Source organism: Centropristis striata, chromosome 13 (genome assembly GCF_030273125.1).
Source record: "Centropristis striata isolate RG_2023a ecotype Rhode Island chromosome 13, C.striata_1.0, whole genome shotgun sequence".
NCBI lineage: Eukaryota > Metazoa > Chordata > Actinopteri > Perciformes > Serranidae > Centropristis > Centropristis striata.
Genome location: NC_081529.1, coordinates 18,390,650 through 18,416,270, shown reverse-complemented (window position 1 = coordinate 18,416,270; position 25,621 = coordinate 18,390,650). Strand labels below are relative to the sequence as shown.

Genomic DNA, 25,621 nt, shown 5'->3' with positions numbered 1-25,621 from the left:
ATCAGCTGTGAGCATATTTACTCTATCAAACATGTCGGAAATGTGCGTGACAACAGCCAATCAGAGTCGACCTTTTCCTGCTCCGTTTCTAAGTTTATCGGAGAAGTAAACAGAAAGGCCGAATATGGAGCTAAACGCGGAGGTAAACGCGGAGCTGACGGCAGCGAAATAGATGACAGCCATGACTTGGAGCAATAAACCAGGGACGTACAGGTGAATGTTGGGAAAGAGCAAAGGAAATTACAATCTATCCGCCGCTGTATCGAAAGAATACTAACATTCACAGCACGGCAATTCACACACAGGTATGGTGCATTCAGTAGCGTCGGAACGGCTATGGAGCGTTCAAGAGAGTGGGACATGTGAAAACTTACAGAGAAACAAGTTATTACTGAATGGAACTTAGTTCAATAAACAACTTTGCAGTGTGGGCTTTCTAACAACAACAAATCTCACAATTTGTTTATTATGGGTCTTGCATACCTAAACACTCAGGACTGTAAAGTAGTTCTGTGTTTTTTATATTAGTTGTACTGTTGAGTAAAAATGCTTTTTATATTTTTCTATGTTCATCACATTTGATTTGTTTTACTTATTTATGTAATTTATTTACTTTGTATGTTAATAAAATATTGACTTATTCTCTAGTTTCATTAGTTTTCAGTACAGATGCTTTAAAACTGGCACTTTAAAAACTATATAAAAAAACTGTGTTAATAATCGAGATCGGACGACATGAAAAAAATATATCGTAATCATTTTTTTGCCATATTGCCCAGCCCTATGTCGAAGAAATTTGATATATGGAGAACAGATCCATTTCACTGTCTTTCAGTTGTAAAAAACGTTTTACCTTAAAGCCACATCCAGGGCGATGGTCCTGAGCAGTTTGCCATAGGCTTGCCTCACTCTCACTGCTGAGTGGACCAACTGGACTCTGGACACATCCACACACCTGTTGCAAAGCACAGAGCAGTAAGAAAGCATGCCTACTCTACAGATCAAAGATTTTAACACAGCCTGAAAGCAGTTTAAACTTGTGTGTAAGTATGATGTTCACCTCTGCAGCAGCTCAGTCGACAGAGATGAAGAGAGGACCTGTAAACTGTGGCAGGTCTGAAGGCAGATACCTTGATCTTCATTAAGACCTATCCAGAGAAAACAAACAAAGCATTGAGCAACATCAAATTAAATCACATAGAAACACATGGTGAAAAACAATATTAGACTCACCGTTCGCCAGTAAGCCCCTGCAAAACTTGTTGAAGGAGGGCAGGGAGAAGAGGGGGCTGTAGGTGTCTGACTTCTTCATCAACACAGCGATTTCCTGAGCCCAGGTCAGCAGCAGCCTCCTGACAAACCAACACAGCAATCAGAGAAATTGTATCCAGTAATGTCTGGGCTTTGCTGAAATGTAGTTCATATTTGTCAATGTTAGAGAGCTACTAGTTACCCAAACATTAGTTGCTTCTTGTGAGCTTGTTGGCTGCCTTGGTTCAAATGATTACATCTAAAAAGGCACTTGTGCTAAGACATTTTGTGATGCATTCCTTTGTCAATCTTTTACTCAACTGGTCACACCCAATGCAACCTAGATGTTTTAAATATTCTTTCATGCTCTTGAACAATTCAATTTGTTTTTTTAACTGATTAAGATCAAATGCATTAAATAAGTGGTATGTGAAACTCTTTGTAAAGGCTTAAATATGCAAACAGGCTTGCAAGAATAACAAGAGTGTCCATGATTTTGTTTCAGGCATGTATGCAATCTCATTTCTGATGGACGACAATTCAAGTATACATACATATTTAGAGTAGGTGCTCAAAAAATTGTCCAAGCAATCAATTGGTTCGGGTACAGAATAAAACTGTTTTCCTTGAGAATTTTGAAAGAGTTATGATCTCAACTCTGGTGAGTAATTAGTTAATTATCATGTGCATTGATTAAATGATTTCAATACTAATAGTTTAACTGTTTGTTTAACTGTAGTTTAACAAATCCTGAGTTCATTGTTGTAAATTAATATGATGACCAACCTAGCCTCGGGGTAGAGGTGCTCCTTCCCCAGCAGACCTCCCAGTAGACTTAGTAGTGTGCTGAAATGTTTCTTTGTTGCCGTGGTCACTGTGCTGATGACAGCACCATCGAACAGGGAGGGAGACGAAGACAGGCTGGATGAGATGAAATGATCGTGCCTGAACAACAAACAGAAGAGACAAAACTCCAATTCAGTAACCACAGAACAACTTCAACAGCTCACGGTTATTCAGTGAATTGACTTAAATCTTGACTTTGGATGTGACCCATCAAAACTTCCGACATATCATACAGGATAAATCTACTGGTTTCTTGATTAATTCCTGAGTGAGTTCCTATTAAAACATGTATGAGGAACATTTTTGTGGAGCCACCAGAAATAGCCTTTTGGTCCTCAAACAGCAAGTCAGATTACAGTAACAGTTAACACAGCTCCTTATCAATCAAATGAGGCCACTTCAATAGGTGTGCAAGATTCAGAATGTCGTAGTTGTTGCTCACAGTAAGTGTGTGTGTGTGTGTGTGTGTGTGTGTGTGTGTGTGTGTGTGTGTGTGTGTGTGTGTGTGTTACCTGGTGCAGTGGGAGTACAGGGTGTAGAGCACAGCGTACTGGATGGCAGGATAGTAGACTGCTAACTCAGAGTGAACCAGCATGAGATTGTGACTGAGCAGAGCGAAGACCGTAGGAGACAACGCCCACATCTAAACAGATGAAAAACATTTCAACAAACATGTATAAATGCATAAGAGACACAATGATGTGCCTTTTTGTTAAGTTTATCATCAAATCCACTTGTTTTCCCAGACAGAATAACCCTAAGCATCATTGTTAAACATTTGGTATTATATTATTAGCTAAAACCAACAGTTGGTTAGGAGTTCTGGTTACAGTCACCATCAATGACCAGTGCCATTTATTAATCAACAGTATAGAAAAGCAAAGTGGCTCACCCCAATGAGAGAGTTCTTGGTGTTCCCAATGGTGGTGAGGGTGCTGAGGTCGAAGAGGAGGGTGAACTGAGCCTTGTCCTGGGGGAGGGTGAGGGAGGCAAAAACAGGATGCTGGATGCTGGGGCAGGGCCCCTCAGGTGACGGGGCCCTCCCACTGGGTTCCAGGCTCACCATCAGGCTGGACAGAGCACATGCCATCTCACCCAGTACCATTTTATAAGCAGCCTCCAGTGTGGGAATGTTTTTCAGGCTCAACAGTGCCTGGTACACACCGTGGACGGCTGACATCACCTGTGGAGTCGATTGCGCACACATATAATCACTCTGTAGAGCAAACATTTAAGGACATTAGATTGTTTTATTTTAATTTTAATCCAACCTAAACTTAACTATAAAAACAGCAGCCACCATTCTGACCACACCCCCAGTAATTATTATTCTCTTCTGGGTCAGTGTAACTGGTTAGTGCCCCTTAGTTCTAATAAATGTTACTGTCACTCATGTTTTTGTGGCTGAATGGGAAATCCCTGCAGAAGAGTGTCGCGACAATGCAGCGTATTTCATGTATAGAAAACAGGAGCCAAGCCTAACATTAACCCTCCTGTTATGTTGTGGGTCAAATTGACCCATTTCAGGGTTTTAAAAATAAAAAACAATAGTTAAAGGTATTTTTCCAGGATGAAACTTCTTCTGCTTGGCTTGATAAGTGTAATCTACATATAAAATGAAAATGGTTAATTTCACATATTTGCATGTTTATATTATACTGTTCAATGGTCAACCTGAGCCTGAAGAGAAGAGGTGACTGGTGTTAACATATCACCCGTCTCCATAAAAGAAAAAAATTAACTTATTGTAATGTATTTTATATATATTATATTGTATTTTATATGTAGGTCGTTCCAATGTACATAAAATTTTTAGCATGCATTTTTAAATGAAAAACGAGTGAGTCATCCTCATTGAACCATGATCTGTGAGAGGGAAAAAACACCATTGTACTAAATATTGATTGAGATGGTTAGTAATGGCGTTGTTTCTGAGAAACTAACCTAACAGGAGGGTTAAATTAAAGCTGCAGCTCACCATGTTAAACTTTCACAGAGTTTTTTGATTAAGCAACACAAACAAACACCTCTTTCTCTCGATGGAAGCGCAGCTTCAGCAGCTGGGAGTCAGGTGCCAACAATTTCTCAACAAAGGATGCAGGCAGCTTTGTGTTGATTTGGTCCACAATCTGAAAGCAAATGCATAGTCAAAGTTATTCCATGGGTCTTCTCTGTCTGGCAGGCCACTCTGAAAAAGGTAAGGCTTTGTAAGACTGTGCTACAGTTTTGTAGGAGGAATGAGAAAAAATAAAGATGGGGCAAAGTCCAATGAGAAGTCTAGTATAAGGTCAATTATACAAGTGAAACCAGATTGTTTTGGGCTGCTCCACTGCCAAAATAAGTACTGTGGTTTAGCATAAAGTGAAACAAAGGGCAGGTGTGTTAAAAATGTAAAAGTAGCATTACCAGAGTGACGAGGCTGAGCACGGCCAGATTGTAGTCCGGGCCACAAGCCCGACAGCAGTCCAGCTGGTCCAGGCCATAGGCGAGGATCCCCTCCATCAGCTGACCACAGGGCTCCACACTGGCCAGCAACACACCCACACACTCGTTCCCTGCTGTGAGAACCGGCTCAGAGAACTGAACCTGCTTCGCTGTGGTCACACAGGCGAGGACCCGGTTCAGAACCTGGAGACACACAGAACACATGAAAAAATTGATTTTGATACCATAAATGTATATTTCTAAATGTAAAAGTAGCAGTAAAGTAGATCATAATTGTCCCTGCCTCTCAAGTAATCATTGATTTAACATATGATAATGATGTAAAAACTTGAAAAGCATTAAGTAATGCCCTAAGCCTCACTATCTCTAGGTATAAAGCGTATAAAACCTATATCTATTTTTAAGTTTATTTTCTGTTACAAAAAGAAGGACCACAATGGAAATAAGCCTTAGGGCTTTATTGTGTCATCCCTGACTATTTTTTATCTATTTATATTACGTATGACACAGGTTGCTGTTTCATATTTTTTATATCAAGAATGGTCAAATAAAATCAATCAATCAATCAATCAAAGACTGCCTTAACCATCTGGGGTTTGGAGTGGCATCCCCAGTCTGCAGCCATGCTCTGCATTATTGCTAGTGATAAATGGCTGAAATTCCATTATCGGAACAATGAAAATGTTTTTTTTAACTTAATGGCCAATATAAAAATCTGTCTTATACAGAGCATATTTGGTTCTTTTTTTTTTTTTAAGTACAAAATTACCTCTTAGTGTTTCCTTGAATTGCAGTGGAGTTATAATAACAGAGAAGGAATTTGGTTACTTTGAATAATCACCTCTTTACTTTTTAAAAGCCTCATATTAGCTTCAGATTTAACTCCAGAATCCATTTGAATCAAAACAAAGAATTAATTTTTATCTGATATTGTAGTCATAAAGGTCAGATAAATGTTAAACCATTCGAGTATTGTATCAAGAAACAAAAACTCTCTATGGACACCATGTGTTTCCACCACATCGCTACAATAACATATTTTGATACTGCTACTGATACTGCTCAGCGCCGAGTCAAGTTGTTCTCGGTGTGGCTCTTACATCAGTGACGTAGGCCTCAGTGATGGGGGGTCCTCTGAAGGGGCTGAATCTCTCTCCTATGCTGCGGACCACAGTACTGAAGACCCTCAGCAGAGCTGCCAGCTTGGGGAGGGACACTGAGGGAGGAGGGATGTCTTCATCCAGCACCTCCCCAGACATCACATGGTTCAGATCCTAAACAGAGCACAAACGCTTTGGTTCATTCACACATCAGTTCTATGTGGCAGGATTTAATCATGAAGATCTCTAAAGTAGTTTTCGTGTTAATAACAAACATAATTCCTTACTTCTCACAAATTTAGAATTTTTTTGTGATGAGCATAACTGGCATTAGACCTTGGCTGTAGAGAAACTTAGTGTGGCATGCTTTAAGACAAACTTTACCTCTGCATATGCCTCCATATCCTCCAAGAACTGTCCCAGCAGCGTGGTGGAGAAAGTCAGGTCGGCAACCCAGAACTGCTCCAGACTCTGTAACCAGCCTAAACACAGACAGGGAGAAGTGTCACCATTCTGTGCCACTGTTATTCCACTCCAAGATTCTCTAACAACATTCCACAATTCATTTACATTTCTTGGTTTTGCTTCAGAAACAGCATTTTTGATGTCACTCCACAAGTTCTCAACTGGATTAAGGTCCGGGGATTGGGCTGGCCACTCCATAACATCAATGTTGTTGGTTTGGAACCAAGATTTTGCTGGTTTACTAGTGTGTTTGGGGTCATTGTCTTGTTGAAAGACCCATTTCAAGGGCATGTCCTCTTCAGCATAAAGCAACATGACCTCTTCAAGTATTTTGACATATGCAAACTGATCCATGATCCCTTGTATGCAATAAATAGGCCCGACACCATAGTAGGAGAAACATGCCCATATCATGATGCTTGCACCACCATGCTTCACTGTCTTCACTGTGTACTGTGGCTTGAATTCAGAGTTTGTAGGTCGGTCAGTTTTACTCTCATCAGTCCACAAAATGTTCCTCCATTTCTCTTTAGGCCAGTTGATGTTCTTTTTCAAATTGTAACCTCTTCTGCACATGCCTTTTTTTAACAGAGGGACTTTGCGGGGGATTCTTGTAAATAGATTAGCTTCACACAGACGTCTTCTAACTGTCACAGCACTTACAGGTAACTCCAGACTGTCTTTGATCATCCTGGAGCTGATCATTGGCTGAGCTTTGCCATTCTGCTTATTCTTCCATCCATTTTGATGGTTGTCTTACGTTTTCTGCCACATGTCTCTGGTTTTGCTCTCCATTTTGAAGCATTGGAGATCATTTTAGCTGAACAGCCTATAATTGTTTGCACCTCTTTATAAGTTTTCCCCTCTCCAATCAACTTTTTAATCAAAGTACGCTATTCTTCTGAACAATGTCTTGAACAATCCATTTTCCTCAGGTTTTCAAAGAGAAATGCATGTTCAACAAGTTCTGGCTTCATCCTTAAATAGAGGCCACCTGATTCACATCCGTTTTTTCACAAAATTGATGACCTCACTGATTGAATGCCACACTGATATATTTTTGAACACACCCCTTTCAACTAATTGCCCAATTGCACAGCCTTAAGAGGGTGCATATCACGAATGCTGGGTCTTGTTGGATTTCTGAGAATCTACTGCACCTACTGGTAACTTATTTGCCATGTAGCAATAAAAAAATATACTAAAAACCTGGATCAACAGCAGACACAAGTTTCCAATAAGATTTCCAACTGACCTGAAACTTGCTGAGTGAGCGCCTGTTTCTGTGTGTGGTCAATGTGCCATCCCACCAAGATGTCCACTGTGTCCTGTGGAAGAACAAACACCATAGTTGACCCTTTGTATCTCAAACACATGCAACAATACAAATCCCTGCTAAAACACTCACCCTGAAGTTGGTGCTGAATACATGTGGGTAGCAGCGAGCCACCTGAAGGATACACTTCACACTGTGACAAAGCAGCTCAGGTGTGTCCACGTTCTCCAGGATGGACTGCAGGTTGCTCATCACCAGCTGAAACACATAAAACACTCAGTCCTGATAATAATCAATGTACCAGGCCTTTACCTGGCACCAGCTAATATACACTCTCCACTTCTGTGCTAGCATGATATATACGTGCTACATCTTTATGAAGTTGTTCAAATCAGAATGATTTCGTAAGAAAGCCCAGCTCAGCCGGAGCTCAACTGAAGTCAGCTGGAGCCTCTGTGTGTGGTTACCTGCATGACGTGAGAGAAGGCCTTCTTCTCTCCAGCAGCCTCCAGAGCACGCTGTGCTGCCACCAGGTACAGCAACTTTACCTCGTCACGACCGCTCGAAGTGAACTTGAGAAAAAGCCACTTGAAGATACGCTCGGCCTCGTAGCTGAGCACTGTGCAGAGGAGGCCCAGACAGGCTGCAGCATCCTGACGCAACTCCCACAGCAGCTTACTGCTGCAAACGTCAACACCAGAGGCATACATGTTAAAGACCACATGGCATATGGGATGAGCAGAAAGCATTCATTGTTGCAAAACTAGGGGACGCACTAAAAGGTGAGAGCAGAGTTTACACTGGTCTTTGCGTTTGGGAGAGAGCAGCGTGCTGATGTTGTGGTGTGTCTGTTTAACAGACTGTCGTATTTACACAAGATCTGCCAAAATGTGGTTTATTTTTGATTTAGAAAGCAACTGCTGAAACAACTTGATATTGTTTTAATTCTATGAATCACTGCTTTGTTCTTACTAACACCGGTCCTTTTCCTCATTCATTGTCTACTTTTCAGGACCAACACTGCTCTCTTGATTGTCTCCAGATCATTGTGTCATGTCCATCTCTGTTACAGGTCATCTACCTGTCATACCTGTGATTCATACCTGAATTCTCAGAAGCTAAAGTTAAAAATAATGGACAGCACGGTACTTTCATGCATTCTTTCAGGCAGACGCTATCCCTCAGATACCTCAGCAACATCCACATAATTATCCACACAACTAAATAATCTTTCAAAAGATATGCTTTCTAACCGTTTGAAAAGATTCCCTCTTCTGCCCCATACTGTATAAAGACCCAATTCCACCCAATGTACAAAAGAGTACCATCTTGCATTGGTGACGTCATTTGGAGCCAGAGTCTGCTCAGTCGAGTGCCATGATAACGTGTTCATGTTTGAAAATAATTAATTCAAACTTTCAGAAAAAGGACCAGTTCTAACTAACTAAAATGGGGTTTAAGACCTATATTGCACATAGTCACCAGGAGGTGATCAAGATATGTTGGCTTCACTTCCAGGAAGCTGTTGGGCCATCTTTATATACAGTCTATACACAGCCTGACCCCAGTTCTAAAAATGTATCCAAGAACACCTGCCTCGTAGACAGGGTTTTCAATTTCTGAGGTACCACCCAACACCTTTTCCCCAGTGTGTCCAGGATGTAGTCCTGAGCTAATCTTACCTCTCGTTCAAAATGTCATTTAAGGTGCTGAGGATGGTGTCCAACTGTTTGACCAGGGTCTGTGCAGGAGGAGATACAGTAAGTAAGTAACAGGACAGCAATGCATTTGTCAGTGTCTAGATTCTATTTTACAAACATTTCATTTCAAATTAGGCCGACTTTCAGCTTTATAAAGGTGTTGATAACAACACTGGGTGAACATTGCATGACTAACATTTTTATACTCACTGAGACTGCAGCGAGACAGTGATCCTTTAAGGGTATTCCAGTTAATTACATCCCGTTGCATTTCCCATAAATATGGCTATTGTAACTGGCCCCCTCCATTGTAGAGATTTAAGGTAACAAAGATTTGAGCAAAACAATTTATATTGGGTGCAAGCCTATTTCAGCTGAGTAAACCAAGTCTTACCAAAGGTTAACGCAGAAAGGAGCTACCTTGATCGTCCATTAGGACTGACTGCATAGGGATCTACGTGCAGGTAACTCGCCAGCTTACCAAAATCTATATCATCACAGCCCTACTCATGATCGTCCTAATAACAATGCATCGAATAACAAGATAAATATAAGAGGTGGGGGAAAAAAATCGATACAGGATAGTATTGCGATATTTAGCATTCCAACAGGCGGCAGGCTGTCAGCATTTTCGCCGTTTTTTTCCCAGATGCTAAAGCGGGCTCAATTTTAGGAATATACTGGAGATATTGGTATCATATGAAACTATAAGATCTAATTTATAGCCACCATGCAAGTCAAAATATCGTGTAGGGAAGTTGTCGAAATAACGTTACAAAGTTTTGTTATGTTTCATAATGATTTTCAAGCAGTCATCCTCTGATGTCATGTTAATCAGCGCGGTGAAGCTTAAAGTTGAGGAAAGTTTGATAAAATGCTGCAGTTGTCGTCCATACATGTTTGATATCAGTTCAGTTTAGATTGACTGAATACTTTGTTGGTCAGTCTGTGGGTTTGACTCTCATTGTGGAGCAATAAAAAAAGACTGAAGTGAGATGATTTTGTCAAAACAACATGTCAATCGCAATATATTGCATCGCAATACTCACCATATCACATAATGCTTAAAATCGCAATAATATTGTTTCGTGACTCAAGTATTGGGATAAAATAGTATTGTAGGGCCTCTGGGGATTCACACCTATAATGAATATGCAGTGTGGTTAGGTCAGTCTACAAGGTCTTCCCTAATGTTGACCCAGTATGAGTACAAACACTTTCACTTTCAAATTAGAGTAAGCTTCAACAATTCAACAGTAATTGTTACATTTGGCCAATTTCGTTGTACTTGTTACTCTGTGCAATGACAATAAAGGGTTCATTCATTCATTCATTCATATTTCAATCCAGTTTTCCCAAGCACATAGTCAACACAACTAAATATTGTCAGTGCTGTCTGGCTTGGTGGCCATTCAAAAAGATTCTGCAGGTGTGTTATTCAGGGTTCGCAGGAAGCAGGAAGCAAATATCTATGCAATCTGACTGACCACTTTGCTCTCTCCGTGGCTGATGAAGTCCTTCAGCTGTTTGAGGGTGGCCAGCCTGCGGTCGCGATCATCCTCCCTGGAGACTCGGCGCAGGAGGTTGGCCAGCCGAGACTCCTCTGAGTGAGCCATCCCTCTGTCTGCAACAATAACACTGCATATCAGTAACAACCCACTGACACTCTTACGCCATTAATATTCTGTCTCGTCACATAATGCCACATGCAGGCTCAAAATGCTCATCACCACTAAGGTCTTTTCAGATGGGGAGCATTTGACGTGGCTAGAAATTAATTTTGAATGAGCGGCGAGTTGGCAGGAAGGTAGGTATGTAGGTGCAGGCAATCCAACAAGCCCACTGCCAGAGTTGAACTATTTTCTATGCAATCCCCAATGCAAATCAATGAAGGAGACACTGAACCTTGCCATATGTGAGTTTCCTGAAATGTATAACTGTCTTGTAAACAGTTTACGGGACATAAACAGGAAAACCTTTTGAGCAGAAATCTTTCCGTTTTAAAGAATCTCTAGGCATCTCATGAATCCATTTCGATTTAGATGGAGGGTTGTGTATTTCAGATTGAGACATAATCTTCTGAGACAGAATGCAGATGCATCTAGTAATCTTAATTTTTCCCAGCTCCAATGAGGATGCTAATTTAGCTAACTGGAGGTATTCTGTGGTCTTTCTTTCAATATCATTTCAAAGTTGCATATTAATATATAGCTATAGCCCTGAAAGAAATACAGTTCGTCGTTCCACCTCAATCCAACAAACCTATCTTATAACATCTTATTATTGCATCACCAAATCATATCTTAAAATACTGGGAGTTTGTCAGAGCTTACCCTGCGATTTCCTCATGTCCTTTGAAGCTAAAGCACGGTTTCCATGCTGAAAAGGAGTCAAATCCGTTGTCACGTCATTGGGCCTCAACTCTTGCCCCACCGACTTCCAACCAAATGTAGTATCACAGACACCTTGACCAGCTTCATATCCATCTGAAAGGACAAACAATGTTGGACGCATTACGTGAAAGCCGAGAGGACATAAGCATGTCTGACATTACAAAGCCAAATATTGACAATATTTATTAGGAATAGTAATATTGTCAGTATAATGCATTATATTGTAACTCTTACAGAATTGTAATTATATTCTAATAAGTATCTTCTATATTACCAGTTATATGTTTGGCATTATTGTCATAAAGTATATGTTTTTGCATCAATAAGTTGGCATTTGGATTAACAAATATGTTTTATTTCCATGCTATTGAAGGTATGAATAGTGTTTAGTCAGACTGTGATATTATTCTGTATATTTTGGAGAGGTTTTTTTGAGCAAGTGATATTAACTTGAGGCAGGATGATCAAGGTTTGTGGCTGTAATGTTACATTTTGTTTTTAGATCAATAAAGTTGCATATATTCTAGAAATTCTGTGCTCCTGAGTATTGGACCATAAGGGGGAAGGAAACCAGCACGTTATTATGAAAGACATCTGTCCATGCGCAGAAATGAAGTGGTTCCTCAAAAAAATCAGTATTGTTCCAGTGGATTTAGTTGGAGTCAAAGTGGTGTTTGTGATTTTGTGGAATTTCCACCAGGCTGGCTGAGTTGGGGCTATAGTTATTATTTTGAAACAAGGAATTTTGATTGATTCAAGTGGATCCATTTATAGATGTATTGAAGTTGATTTGCCAGAGTAGTTGAAAAAGTGTGAATGATTGTTTCTTGTGGCATTGTTCACTTAATTCTTGGGGTCCTGGATTTCCAGAAGAATTTAGTGTTGATTAAATCTAGACATTTGAACCAGGGGAGGGTGGGTTAACTTGGGTTCATTGTAATAATAAATAATGTGTTTTAGGGAGACAGTTGCTACTCTGCCCATAATGGATAGTTGGGGGATTATCCATCCAGCATAGGTGGTCATCAGTTACTGTTTTGAGTAGTAGTAGAGTGAAACAGAGTCCAAGAAGCTCTTACAGCCTGGGGAAAATATTTATACCTAAATATGTGATGTGACTTGTGCATGGAGGGACAGATGGAGTATGGGCTTCCACATCCAGGCTATTTGGTTATACCAGTTGATGGAGTAGTAAGACATATTCAAGTATGCTTCAACAAATATGTCATCCACATAGAGATTGGGGAGTCACCCAATGCAACATTTCTGCTCCACTTCTAACATGTCTTAAATCTGAATCGAATACCATCAGATGAACCCAAAAACAGCAACAGCACAACGCAAGATTATCACTCAATTAATAATCTTTTAGTTTATTACACTGCAAACCACTGTAAATAGGCCAAATTGATGAGATCTCATGTAAGATCAGTTTACACAAATTTTGGCAGTTGCAGAGCAAAAGAAGTAAAAACTCGAAGGGCACTCAGAGCACTGACCTCTTTGGAGGGGACATTCACATGAAATTTGCAGGGGAAAAAAATCCTATCTCACAATGTATCTCGCAACAGCGTTTCACAAAATTCAGGCCAGTAGTTTTTCTGTAATCCTGTTCACAAACAGACAAACAAACAAACAAACCAGGCCCAAAACAGAGTAGAGGCTGTCAGTATCAGTGTTAAACCCACAGCCTGTTCGAGGCAGGATTTGTGCACCTTTACTCCCTTTCGCTGCCAAAAACAGAAGTTGTAACTGAGCCTCTGTAAGAGGGACAGCTGGCATGTTGGACCAAACAAAGTCTTCTGATGACTGCATAAAGTTAGCAATTTACAGATTGGGTTCAGCTGGTTGGTTAATTCATACTTTTGCAGGTTGGGCGGTGTGGATTGGCTTGCAAACACACAAGAAACCAACATTGTTGTTTACAATTGATGACCCTTTTGCTCTGGGGGCAGCAATAGTCCACTTAGGGGTGTGCCATATCGTATCGTTCACGATTATACCGGTATAATTTTTTTATGGGTAAAAAAAATGCATATCATGATATTGGCAACATTCCCTACTTCTTGACGTAGTGGCGTAAGGATTTCCTATTAATTACCTAGACTATGGCGGCCCGCCAGAGTCTCATGTGCTGCACTAATGTCACATTTCAAGCTACTGAAAGTAAATCTACACTATACATTATATAAAGTTATTTTACGCTGTGTCTTTGCTCAGCAGTGTCTGTCACCCGTCTGTCAGTCAAAACCCCGACCCACCTCTCTCTGTGTGCGTGTGCCGAACTAAATACTATCAACCTATCCGGGCCGTCAGAGGTCCAAACGGTCTGAACACACTGCTGCATTATGCCGTTCGTTAGCCGTGAGCTAACATTAGCTAACAATTAAAGTTGTTTTAATCACAAAAAGCTACCATTACTTCCTGTCGCTAAACAAATGCAGCTTTCAAAATAAGAGCAAGAATCCACCACAGAAATTACAAGAAGACTGTCAAAATAAGATGGCTTAAATAAAACATAGAAGAACCCTTATTCTCCTTTACAATAATTAATTAAAATAGACAATGATTAAGATCAGTGTATATGATGTAATAGTGGCATTAGAATGTGTGAGAGGCACCAAATTTGGGCTTTTATGAAGAAATAAAAAGCACCAGGGGGAATGCCCCCAGACCCCCCTAGCCAGCTATTTTTCTCTCACTGACTGCCTACTCCATGTCCTAGTGGAAAGCATGTTGACTGAGAAATGTTATGTGAGGTGTTTGCTCACAATGAGCTCTCAAAGTGGATAAGATTGATCACATTGTACTATAAAATGTACAAAATTTCCCCCTGGACGGTTATTTTATTTATTTATTTGCGAATACTCAAGAGTCAAGCGTAATTTTTTTGTATTTGGCAACTGCTGAGATTTGCAATTTACACTACATTTAGATTTATGATTGATCTTTATTTTGTTGTACGATTTTTATTTATTTATACAGACTAATAAATCATTTTCTATATATCTTTCAGGATTTTTTAATATCGTCAAGAATATTGTTATCGCAAAAATACTCTGAAATATCGTGATAATCTTTTAGGGCCATATCGCCCACCCCTAAGTCCACTGTTGTTTGATTCTGTGTAAAAAACAAAACAAAGCCAGCATAACATTGACTACATTTACATGCACACACCGGTCCCACCAGTCAGGGCTGTCCTTATCTGGGAGTTGTCAGCTTTGCAAGAAGCATTTATACAGCAAGCATCTGCCATTGGTGGAGTGGTGCTCAAGGAATTCTCAGATCACAAATGGAGGGAGAATTTCAGTATGTCGAGATTTGTCAAACTGTGATGTGATGAAGGATGTCATTAGCCCAGCCGCAAAACGGAATACTAGTTGTGTTTATTGGATTTCACATAATCCGACAAGGCTTTTGTCCTAAAAAGAATATCCGTTTATGCTGTTTACAAGAGCACTTAAACTAATCTGGTAACTCAGAAATCAGATAAGTAGTTTATTAGTGTCCATGTAAACATGCTCAGTGACTCTTCATTACACCAATATAGCAGAATAGATCTATAAAGAAGCTATAGCCATGCTGTTCATCAAAGTAAAAAGTTACTGTTGTCACCACTAAATATATTGTTATGCCCTGAATACAGAAGTTACAGGGTCTGCATCATTACCACGCTAGCATATGCCTGTGGTGTGCTGAGTAGGCGGAGTCTGCACACAAATAAACGGCTTCTCAGCAGGCGCACACGCCGGATGCTCCACTCAATTCAAGTGTGTGTACGCCTACCTCAACCACATGGTTGAACCACAACATCAATGCAATCTAAAGTTGATTAAAAGTCGGTTTGTCTACTATATTTTCTTTTAAGCCTTTATCTCTTTAACAAATCATTGGTTTTTTTTGAAGGTGACACCTCCTCCAGCCAGCAAACGTTTTGCCCTCCATTTGATAGTAATACTCCTTCCTGCTGGCTGTGTGAAAAGGAGTGCACCCACTGATGGGCCCATGTGTTGTGTTTACCGTCACTGAAGGAAATATATCTTGTTCATGTAGTATGTTGTTTTTTTCTCCAGTGCTTATCAGGCTTGCTAATGCTAACCTTACCAGCAGTTCACACAAGGGATACAGTTTGCCAGTGTTCTGCTTTATAGACTTGCCACAGCTACCACAGTCAGGTGGAGGGGCATTTACATAGGTAACAACCTGTTTTTGTCCTGGTTAGGCAAGGTCCAAAGAATTCTCCTGAAGCCCACTTTCAAATCCAAGCAGAAAGATACAAGCCAATTTTGAGCAGAAAAATCTGATTTTATGACAATCTGTCATGTGCACAATGCAAAATTTAAAAACATAATTTAGTGTGTAGTTCCTCGACACTTATGTCATTATTATATCAGAGCAAACTTAACATGCTTAGTAAGAAATTCAGGCTGGGGGGCCTCACCCTCTTCCTGGTGTGCATCTGCAGCAACGTAGGCATCGCTGGGCACCGCTGGCTGGTCGGGGCAGCTGGAGGGCAACACGTCGTACAACGCTGCTGAACAGAGTTCTGTGGACTTCACTCCGTCCTGGCTGGATGACACACTGTCAACTCTAAATACATGGATTGAAACAAAAGAGACCAATTGTTTTACGGTTTCACGTTGGAAAACTTTAAGTATTAATGACCCTTATTTGATCCCATGGAGTTGATAAAGGGTACCACAATGGTGGTTATTAACTTTCTCCGTTAACCCAGGCTTTCTTCTTCAGATTCTGTGCTCGTTCTCACCGAGCGTCCTTTGCCTCAACTACAAGAAAAAACAATTGCGTTCCACCCACTTCTTTAAAGAATAGGAAAAATATAAATAGAATAGAAATACAACAGGTCTGACACTGTCCTATAATGAAGGAAACATGAAAATCTGTTTTGCAATAGATATTTCCTAACGTTATGGCACCGACATTCAAATTTGCCCAGGAATATGTTCACTGTAAGCATAATGTCAGCTCGAAACATTAAAGGTGCTCTTCGCAGACTTTGTCGCAGAGTCCCTCTGTCAAGACGCAGGATCCATACAGACTCCTCTACAGTTCATGTTGTGCATTGGTGGTGCTATGAATTCAAATTTCGACAGGCTAATATTCACAAAGTTAACCAGGGTCCCTCTAGGGCCGCTGACTGGGGCCCTGAGGTAGTACGTCCCCCCTCCCTCTAAACTAATGATTGAACAGTGACATCTGATGTTACAACTGTCTTGAGGAACGTAACACATGTGAGTCAAGCGTCTGATGCTCACATTACTGCTGTGCCGACTTATGCTGTTATTTATTATCAACTCGTACAGTCAGAAGACCACCACTTTCACACACGTGTATGTAAATGTTTCATAAACATATATCCGGAAGTTCTTTTGGAAGTTAATAACGTTACGGCAGGGTGGCGTCTCTTCTCTTCCCCTGCTAACTGGCTACCGTTAGCCAGCGCCACCAGGAGCGCGGTGAAGCTAACTCGCTAAACTAATACAGCTCATTAAGAATAGGTATCACCTTGTATTCAAAGCCACTTAATTGGTTCTTCATAGCTTATGGGACGTCATTACCATTTTTGTTAACATGTATCGCTTGTTGTCAATTAGTCATTAGCGTTGATTGGGTTGGCAGAGAGCTGGCAACATTTAGTTAGCTAATCAATGCTGTCTAAACAAAATGAGCTAATGTTAGCACCAGGCTCAGCAGTCAACAGCGTTTTGTGACAAGCTGTGACAATAGCAAGGTTTAGAAGACATACAGGTCGTTGTGAGCATTTAATGTTATAGTCCAGAGACATGAAGTATTTCCCTCCTACGTGGATACAACTTAATAGAGCTATAGAGCGTAGGCCCGAGGAGGCAGCGGGTCATTGTGACCAGCTTCCTGAGGGGGAGAGCACCAACCTGGGTTGCCAGTCGTTCCAGTGTGGCTGCAGTTTGTGGGCGCCGCTGAGCCGAGACCCCGAGGCTTTACGGCTCATTACCTTTTAGAGAGCTGCATGACCCGCTGGCCGCGGTAAACGTGTCGCTCGCTCCTCAGGCTTATTTTTTACTATTGTGTTTTGTCAAGTCTCACAAATTGGTTAGCAACTCGTCGTTATGGCTAGCTTATGGTAGTGTTGCTTCTTCTTCTTCTTCTTCGTCTGCTTCTTCTGCTGCTTCTTCTTCTTCTTCGAGATTTCACGGCCGTTGGCATCCTTGACGTTGCATTACTGCCATCTCCTGGAGTCAGTTCACTCCAACAGGGTTGATGTTGAAAGAAATACGGAGAAGTCTAGTGTATTTTACAAGTTAACAGAAAACTATGATTATTTAATTACACAAATACACAATAGGTGTTAATATCAGTTTGCAGATCATTGCTTATTATTACAGGCTCTCTATTGTTAATACCATTGACTCACTAAGTACGAATGACTAAAGTTGTGGGTGCAGATACAGTCATATCTCAGTTATAAATTATTTTGTTGTGGACGTTGTCTGCATTAAGTAAGCTAACATGGTTACATACAGTGGTGGAAGTACAACAAGTTAGTTTTGAATGCAGGACTTTTACTTGTAGTGGAGTAATTTCACAGTGAGGTATTAGTACTTTTAAATGTGGGATGAACAGTTTGCAAAAAAAAACAGACTTTGCATAATTGCATAAAAGAATGCATAAATGAATATCAAAGCAAAATAGTTTGCTTTGATAGATGCACATCCAGGGGAAGTTTCTGGATAGGAACACATGTAAAAGATGTGAGAACCTGAAAAAAGAAAAAGTCTGATGCTCAAAATGCCACTGTGTGGTAATTGAATAGGCCTAGATAAACATGTTATCTAAAACAGTGTGCGGCGCCCAACACCAGTATATATGAATAAAATTAAATTTGTCTATTTTTTAGATGTCATATTTTTATGGCTCTTAGTCAAAGATGAAAACTGATTTCAACTGACAGAAGACATCCTGAAAAGGGTAGATGTTTATATTTTCCTTCTGTCTCATTTTGCCTTGCCTCGGGACCAACATAAGTAAAAAGTGTCTCATCTTACCTCACTCTCCCCTATATGTTAATACCCCCGAGCAACCTTAATGCTGAAAGACAGCTCTTTAATGATTTCATTTGAAATTAAATGAGCTGGAGCAAAGCCAAGGAAATTACTGTCACATGTTTATTTCATGACTACAAGCACAGGTAAAAGATTTTTGGGATGGATCTCTGCATGCCGCCACCAGAGGGACTCCTACTTCAGTGATAACAAATACAGGCCACAGCCAATTAACCGATGCATGGGTTATGAGCATTTTGTTGCCCTAAGTGAGGAGTTCCGAGCTGAGGAGCATTCTTTTTTTATTATGATGTTTAATGACAATTAGAATCATTTTAAAATACTTACATCTTTTAAAACCCCTTAGCATTCCACCCCCTTTGACATTGAATTCAGGGTGGAGGCCAGTGGAGTTTTAGGGGGTGATAGCAGGTGAACAGGACTGTATCTCCCCCTAAAAATCTCCTTCCCCCCACCCCCAATTCTAATTAAAAGCGGGCAGGATGTTTAGTGATTAACCACACCTTGACATTTTAAACCTGAAATTGATATGGGTTGATCAGAAGTTGCTACATCTATTATTTATTAAAAAAAATATTTACGGAACGGACAGAATTAAACTACCACTACCAGATCAACCACCCTGCAAATAGTCAGCTTCATGTTTTCATCCACACAACCCCAAAACAGTCCCAATCTACTTTAAAAAATCAAGAAAGTCAACTCAAAAGTCAGCTTTACTGCGGATCTCCACAAAACAACACAATTAAAAGATCAAAAGAGAATCATCAGTTTCTGTATCTGCAGTTCTATAACATGTTTTGCAACATATATACACCAGGTATACATGGTAGTACATAATGAGTCAGTTAGGTTTGCAACATCTGCCTTATTGCCGCCAAGACTCTTCCTGACACACTCCAGAGACCAGGCTTATATTTCACACAAGTCAGCTAGGATGATGTGACTTCACACCACAACCTGATGCTGAGGGTAAAGCTGGCGTTTCTCTCCTTCCCTGACCAACATTACACTCTCATACATTTACATCATCTGTACTCGATACTCGTTGCATTGAACTCAACCCTACTGATCAGTCACTGTATTTCAAATAAATGGTTTAGGCTGTGATGTGAAGTGCAGACTGGTGAGATGGTTTGGCAGAGGGCAGGGCTTCAATCCTCTGGAGTTCGGTCACGTGGCAAGTTAAGTTTGAAAAATGTATACTATTATTCATTATCCTGAATGGCTGACAATTGCAGCTGACATTGGACGCGAGGCAGGGTACAGACAATTGCAGGGCCCACACATGACATACAACCACTCACCCTGTTATTCACACCTACAGGCAATTTTGAGTCACCAACCTCAGCTTCATGTCTTTGGCCAGAGAACACAGAACCTCCAAACCTGCGACTTTTTTGCTGTGAGGCAAGAGTGCTAACCACTACATCAGCGTGTAGCCCTATATAAATATATGTCAAAGGAAAAAAATAAATCGCCATACATATGTTATATTTAAATGATTATAAGAAGGCAGACAGCCAATGTGTTTTTCTCCACTGTAGCTTTCGTCTTTCCCACAGACAGACCTGAGACAGTTTGGTTTGTCTTCCCACAGAAGTTATCATGTTTAGGCTTTGTAGTTCATAGATACGTGTCTGTGAGAACAACACACACATTGTGTATCACAACCTTCAAACGAGACTCTGACAGCTGTTGGCCTGTCTAGTCATTGGTAACTGGCCAATAGAACTCGGTTGTGTGTACTTCTCCTGAACACATTTCAAGAACAGAGACGTTCCTCGCTTTCAGCCGTGACAGAGGGTCGCTGAGGCCGAGGATCTGGGACAGTGTGCTCTTGAACAGGTGAACAGGTTCTTGTGTCTCAAGGTATCCATCTACCGCAATATGAAGCTTTTTCACTGAAAACAACACTATGAGAGCGGTGAGAGTGAACCAAAATAGTAAACTTACAGCCAGACAGCTAAACACTGAACTATACTCTCTATAGCTCTGTAAAGCTGAGGCAAGCTGCTGATTCAGGTGATAATTCAAATTTTTTCACATTGTCATTGTGTCAGCCCTGCGACAGTCTGTTGACCTGTCCAGGTGTACCCCGCCTCTCGCCAAATGTCAGCTGGGATCATCACCAGCCCTCTGCGACCCGAGTTTTGATAAGTGGTAAAGGATAATGGATGGATGGATAGTGTAGGTGTTAATCATAGGTGTTAATATCAGTTTGTAGATCATCGCTTATTATTACAGGCTCTCTATTGTTAAACCCACTGACTCACTAAGTACGAATGACTAAAGTTGTGGGTGCAGATACAGTCATATCAGTTATAAATTATTTTGTTGTGGACCTTGTCTGCATTAAGTAAGCTAACATGGTTACATATAGTGGTGGAAGTGTTCAGATCCTTTGCTTCAGTAAAAGTACTAATACCACATGAAATGACTCCACTACAAGTAAAAGTCCTGCATTCAAAACTTACTTAAGTAAAAGTACAAAAGTATCAGCATCAAAATGTACTTTAAGTACAGTAACCACTCAGATTGTTTTATATATTCCAAATACATTATTAGATTATTAATATCGATGCATTTACGTAAGCAGCATTTTAATTTTCTCAATGTAGGGCTCATTTTAACTACTTGATATACTGTTATGAGGTTTTATTAAAAAAAGAAAAGAAAAAAGTCCTATCACTCTAAAATGAACCACTTTCTTGGGTTAAATCTCGACCTGCAAAGAAACTACAGCTGTCAGCTAAATGTAGTGGAGTAAAAAGTACAATAGTTGCCTCAAAATGTAGTGAAGTAGAAGTGTAAAGTTACATAAAATGGAAATACTCAAATAAAGAACGAGAACCTCAGAATTGTACTTACTTAAGTACAGTACTTGAGTAAATGTAATTAGTTACATTCAACCACTGGTCACATATATGATTCTTATACAGTGTTTTGAGGAATGAACTGCAGTGAAACAAAATAATGGTCAGCCAGCAAGTTAATGATATGACAGCAAGTATCAGACCCTGATAGAACATGCTTCGATAGTCTCCTCTCAGCATCAGGTGTTTGGTGTCGTGTGAGCAGTGTTCCCTACTCATCCTTCACACGGTGGGGTTTAAAGCTGCTTTTTTCACATCATGGTGCTACCTCTTGCACAGTTTAATCAAGTACAGCAACACATTATGACAGATGACTCACTCAGCAGTCTAAGGTCATGTCCATACTAATGCAGAGAGAGGCATTTTTTTCTGTCTATTTTAGCATTTCATTAATACCCTGTAAGCTTTCAACACTAGCATCAGCTTATATGGGTTGTGTATTAAATTTGAAAGCACATATCTCATCATGTGTGCTCTTCATAAGCTGACCTATGATTGTCATACTCCACACATCATGCCCCTATACTTCTATATAGTTGAACTCAACTTTGTGTCTCTATCTGTTCACTCATTTTCATGTTTTCAGTGAAGCCACTCACACATCACAGATGCTACAGGCAATATATATTTCTGTTTATACTGAAGCAGTATACTGCATGAGTAGTAGGCTGGTACCTCATAGGGAGTGTAATGAATCAAGCATTTACGTGTTCATTGACTAAACCCCTATGTATGCATTTTTGATTATCATACGAATATATTTTCTATACTTCGAATACATCAATTTTACCTTTGATTTAGTCTTAATGTTTGAGCTTCATTTTGCATGTGAAATGCACTTTGTACGTAAAGTGTGATATTATTTTTTTTTAATAATATAACAATACCCCCAAATCTGGAATGTACAGAAGAGGATTAGGGCCAGGTGAAAAATAATAAATAATGTTCATTATGCACTTCGAGAAAAAAGTCGAAATGAAAATCAGGTTGTAGCCTACAGTCTACCTAACTGTTCGGAGAGACGTGCCGTTTCTCTGAAAACAGTGATATTTTCATCAATGTCATTAAAATGAGCAATAACCACAATATATAAGGGCGTAGCAGAACTAAAATTCCTCTACATGTAAATCAGCTATTCGTGTTAGTATTGTTTCAGGAATATCTGCTTTTATGTCATTTATGTGAATTTTTTAGACATATATTAGACGTATTGAGGAAAATCAGGTTGTAACTTGCAATCTACTTTACCCAACTCAAACCTTTATTCTCAACATTGTATTTCTGCTTTATTCTCAGCATTTAGATTTTTTTCTTGAAGTGGTTACTGAAATTATTTTTTTTACTCCTCTCATTATTGTTTTCTCCAACCTGGCCCTATTCCTCTTCTGTAAGAATGACATTAAAAAAAACAAACAAAAAAAACATCTTGCTTGCTCAGAATTGTATTTTGTGTGGGTAAAATAAAAGAAGTGTATTTTCTCAGGACATTTGTCTGATGTTGTTGTAGAGGCACATCAGCCTTGGTTGTAGTGGCTGACAAAAATAACCTAATATCATTAAATATCTGAAAACTGATATTTTGATATAATCCTTGAAGTTAATTATAACCTTGAAGTTAACTGTATTGTAACTGAATGGATGAATACACTGAACCCTGGATGTCATATGCTGCTGATTCCAAGGTCAAAAATGAAAAGATGAAATTTAAATTACAACTCGAACAGCTTCAGTTCCACGAGATGTTAAGTTGTTATTGTCATGTGATATGATCCAAAAGCTCCAAAACATTTACTAAATGAGTCAGTAACTTCTTTTAAATCGCTTCTTCAAACCCACTTTTCTAGACTTGCTTTTATGTAATGCTTTTGTATCACCACTCCTTTTTACTTTTTTACTCCTTTGACCTTTTTTTTCCTGTGTATCTGAGAATATCTTGTGATTGCTCCTGCTCTGTCTTTTATTGTTTTTCTTTATATATATATCTATATATGTATATATATCTATATATAGATATATATATATATAAGAATAATTTTTAGCCTTGTGCCATCATTCTCATTGTAAGCTGCTGTTTTTAACCCTCCTGTTATGTTGCGGGTCAAATTGACTCATTTCAACTTTAAAAAATAGTTAAAAGTATTTTTTTAAACTTCTTCTACTTGGCTTAATAAGTGTAATCAACATAAAAAATGTGCTGTGTAGATGCACACACATGCATCTTGCTCATTTTCACCTGTTAACTTTTGTGTATTTCTGGTTCTAAACATTGCATAGTGTTTACTATCAAGGCGTGATGACATGAAAAACTAATGAATTATTCTCATTGAACATGATCTGTGAGAGGTAAAGAACACCACTGCGCTAAATACTGATTGAAATGATTCAAAATGGAGTTATAATAAAATGTAAACAATGTTTATTGAGATATTTTGGTTTCTGTTATCATTATAATTATTATTCTATTAAATGGACCTTGAGGTGAGAGTGATCATAGACTGTATAAATATTGGACGCATTGACCATGACGTCACCTATTGGTTTGTGGCCCGTTTGAAGCATCAAGTTCAGCGTTCACTCGTTGCCATCTTGTTTCCGATACGGGGAGCAGACTTATTTGGACTGTGGAGGAGCGAGAGGGATCTGATCACTGACTACACGCCTCTCTACACCTCAACCTGACTGAGAGAAGCCGCTGCTAATTCATGTTAGCATTAACTGGGATGTTAGTTTAGGCTAGCAAACAAAATGTACGTTACTTACCTGAAAAAATGAACAGCGACTCTTTGGATTGTCTGTTAGTCCAACCAAACGCTGAACAAGACATTTTTAATGAACAAATGTTTGAATAAACTGTCATTAAGTAAAAATACAGTGAAAGGGTCAAAGTTATGAGACCAAACCGGTAAACATCCTTCTTTTCTTTTCTTTCTTTTTTTTTTTAAACTTTATTGACAGTGTTGTGGATATGCATTGCTTTTCTTGTCTTCTAATAATGGCTCGCCTTGTTAGCCACCTGTCAATCAAAGGTAGCCACGCCCAAATCATATGATTCTTTATCTTCTATTTTCTTCTAAATGGGGCCGTTATTTACACTATTAACATCAAATTGTCTTGAAGAAGATTTTTTACTAGCCTTGAGACCATAGTGTTGTCCAAAAACTTTTTTCTGAGGTAATAAATCAAGTGAAAAGTTTTCCCATTTTGTATTGAAATGAATGGACCCAAATGCTTCTGCAATCTTTATTAGCGCCTCCTGTTGGAATTTTTGGTAGAATGCAGCTTAAGGCTCCTCCTGGTTTGCCTCACTGCTCAGACCTGGAGGTTGCTGCCTGTGTGTAATCAATCAAAGGCCTCTTCAGGCTCCAGCTGCCCTGTAAACAAGTAATCTGTTGCTTTTTCATTCATGTAAAATGTAAACCAAATAACAAAAATAGCAAAAACATAAACTACCTGCACGATCTGGAGTCATATCTCCAGTTATTTTCCTGTGACTCTGAGAACAAACAGTGACAGCATATTATTCTGCTGTTCACTCAAAATGCTCCCCCCACATCCCCTCTCGCCCTCCCTCCCCCCTCCTCCCATTCACTCTGTGTATCTCTCCCTCTGCTGGCTAATAATATCTCTGTTCAAGCCTGAGCATACAGGCCTTTGATGGAGCCGGCCACTCCAGGCTGCCGTGCGTCAGTCATGACGTCAATGCATCCAAACACACAGGGCTCTGTGTGGAGGAGAAGCCTGCTGTGGGTGGGTTAGCCGGGCCTGTTAGCTGCTGTAGCTTTGCTTGGTAGCATAGCACAGTGAATGGAATAGAAAAAAAAGGAAAAAAAGAGGCATGAATGCTGTGCAGGAGGGGGGCAGAGGGACAGTGGAGACAAAGAGGAAGGAGCAGGAGGGAGAGGGAGGGTTATACGTTTTCTGCCATTTTCTGCTGGTTTGTTTTTCAGATTTACAGCTGCTGCTTTTTGACAGACATGAGAGATATTTTTATTTATGTGATTTTCAGTTGAAGACTTTTTTTGTTTTTCTGGTGGTTGTAGTTCTCATTATTATTAAAATTAATTACCCACATGACACTGATTGGATGTTTGCTCATGCTTTGGACGTTTTTTTGTTGTTGCAAATGTATGGGTCTGTAGTGATAATGGACATGTATATTCTCATCCTGTGTTTCATCATGCATTATTCTCATGTATTCGGTGTAA

At 39.7% G+C, this 25,621-nt stretch overlaps 1 protein-coding gene across 1 annotated transcript in view; it reads right to left on the bottom strand.

Annotated features, from left to right (window-relative positions):
• smg1 (SMG1 nonsense mediated mRNA decay associated PI3K related kinase) overlaps window positions 1-17,614 on the bottom strand; it is a 49,755-nt gene extending 32,141 nt beyond the window's left edge. The window contains exons 1-18 of the mRNA XM_059347626.1: window positions 17,392-17,614; window positions 15,921-16,069; window positions 11,417-11,569; window positions 10,571-10,707; window positions 9,066-9,124; window positions 7,851-8,064; window positions 7,516-7,641; window positions 7,363-7,435; window positions 6,027-6,124; window positions 5,643-5,816; window positions 4,504-4,725; window positions 4,125-4,226; window positions 2,990-3,280; window positions 2,610-2,740; window positions 2,038-2,196; window positions 1,234-1,352; window positions 1,061-1,148; window positions 854-955 (exon numbers count right to left, since the gene is read on the bottom strand). Of these exons, the coding sequence (XP_059203609.1) occupies window positions 854-955; window positions 1,061-1,148; window positions 1,234-1,352; window positions 2,038-2,196; window positions 2,610-2,740; window positions 2,990-3,280; window positions 4,125-4,226; window positions 4,504-4,725; window positions 5,643-5,816; window positions 6,027-6,124; window positions 7,363-7,435; window positions 7,516-7,641; window positions 7,851-8,064; window positions 9,066-9,124; window positions 10,571-10,707; window positions 11,417-11,569; window positions 15,921-16,069; window positions 17,392-17,468 (2,474 nt within the window). The 5' untranslated portion in view covers window positions 17,469-17,614. The remainder of the gene's footprint in view (window positions 1-853; window positions 956-1,060; window positions 1,149-1,233; window positions 1,353-2,037; window positions 2,197-2,609; window positions 2,741-2,989; window positions 3,281-4,124; window positions 4,227-4,503; window positions 4,726-5,642; window positions 5,817-6,026; window positions 6,125-7,362; window positions 7,436-7,515; window positions 7,642-7,850; window positions 8,065-9,065; window positions 9,125-10,570; window positions 10,708-11,416; window positions 11,570-15,920; window positions 16,070-17,391) is intronic.
• Window positions 17,615-25,621: the final 8,007 nt, after the last annotated feature.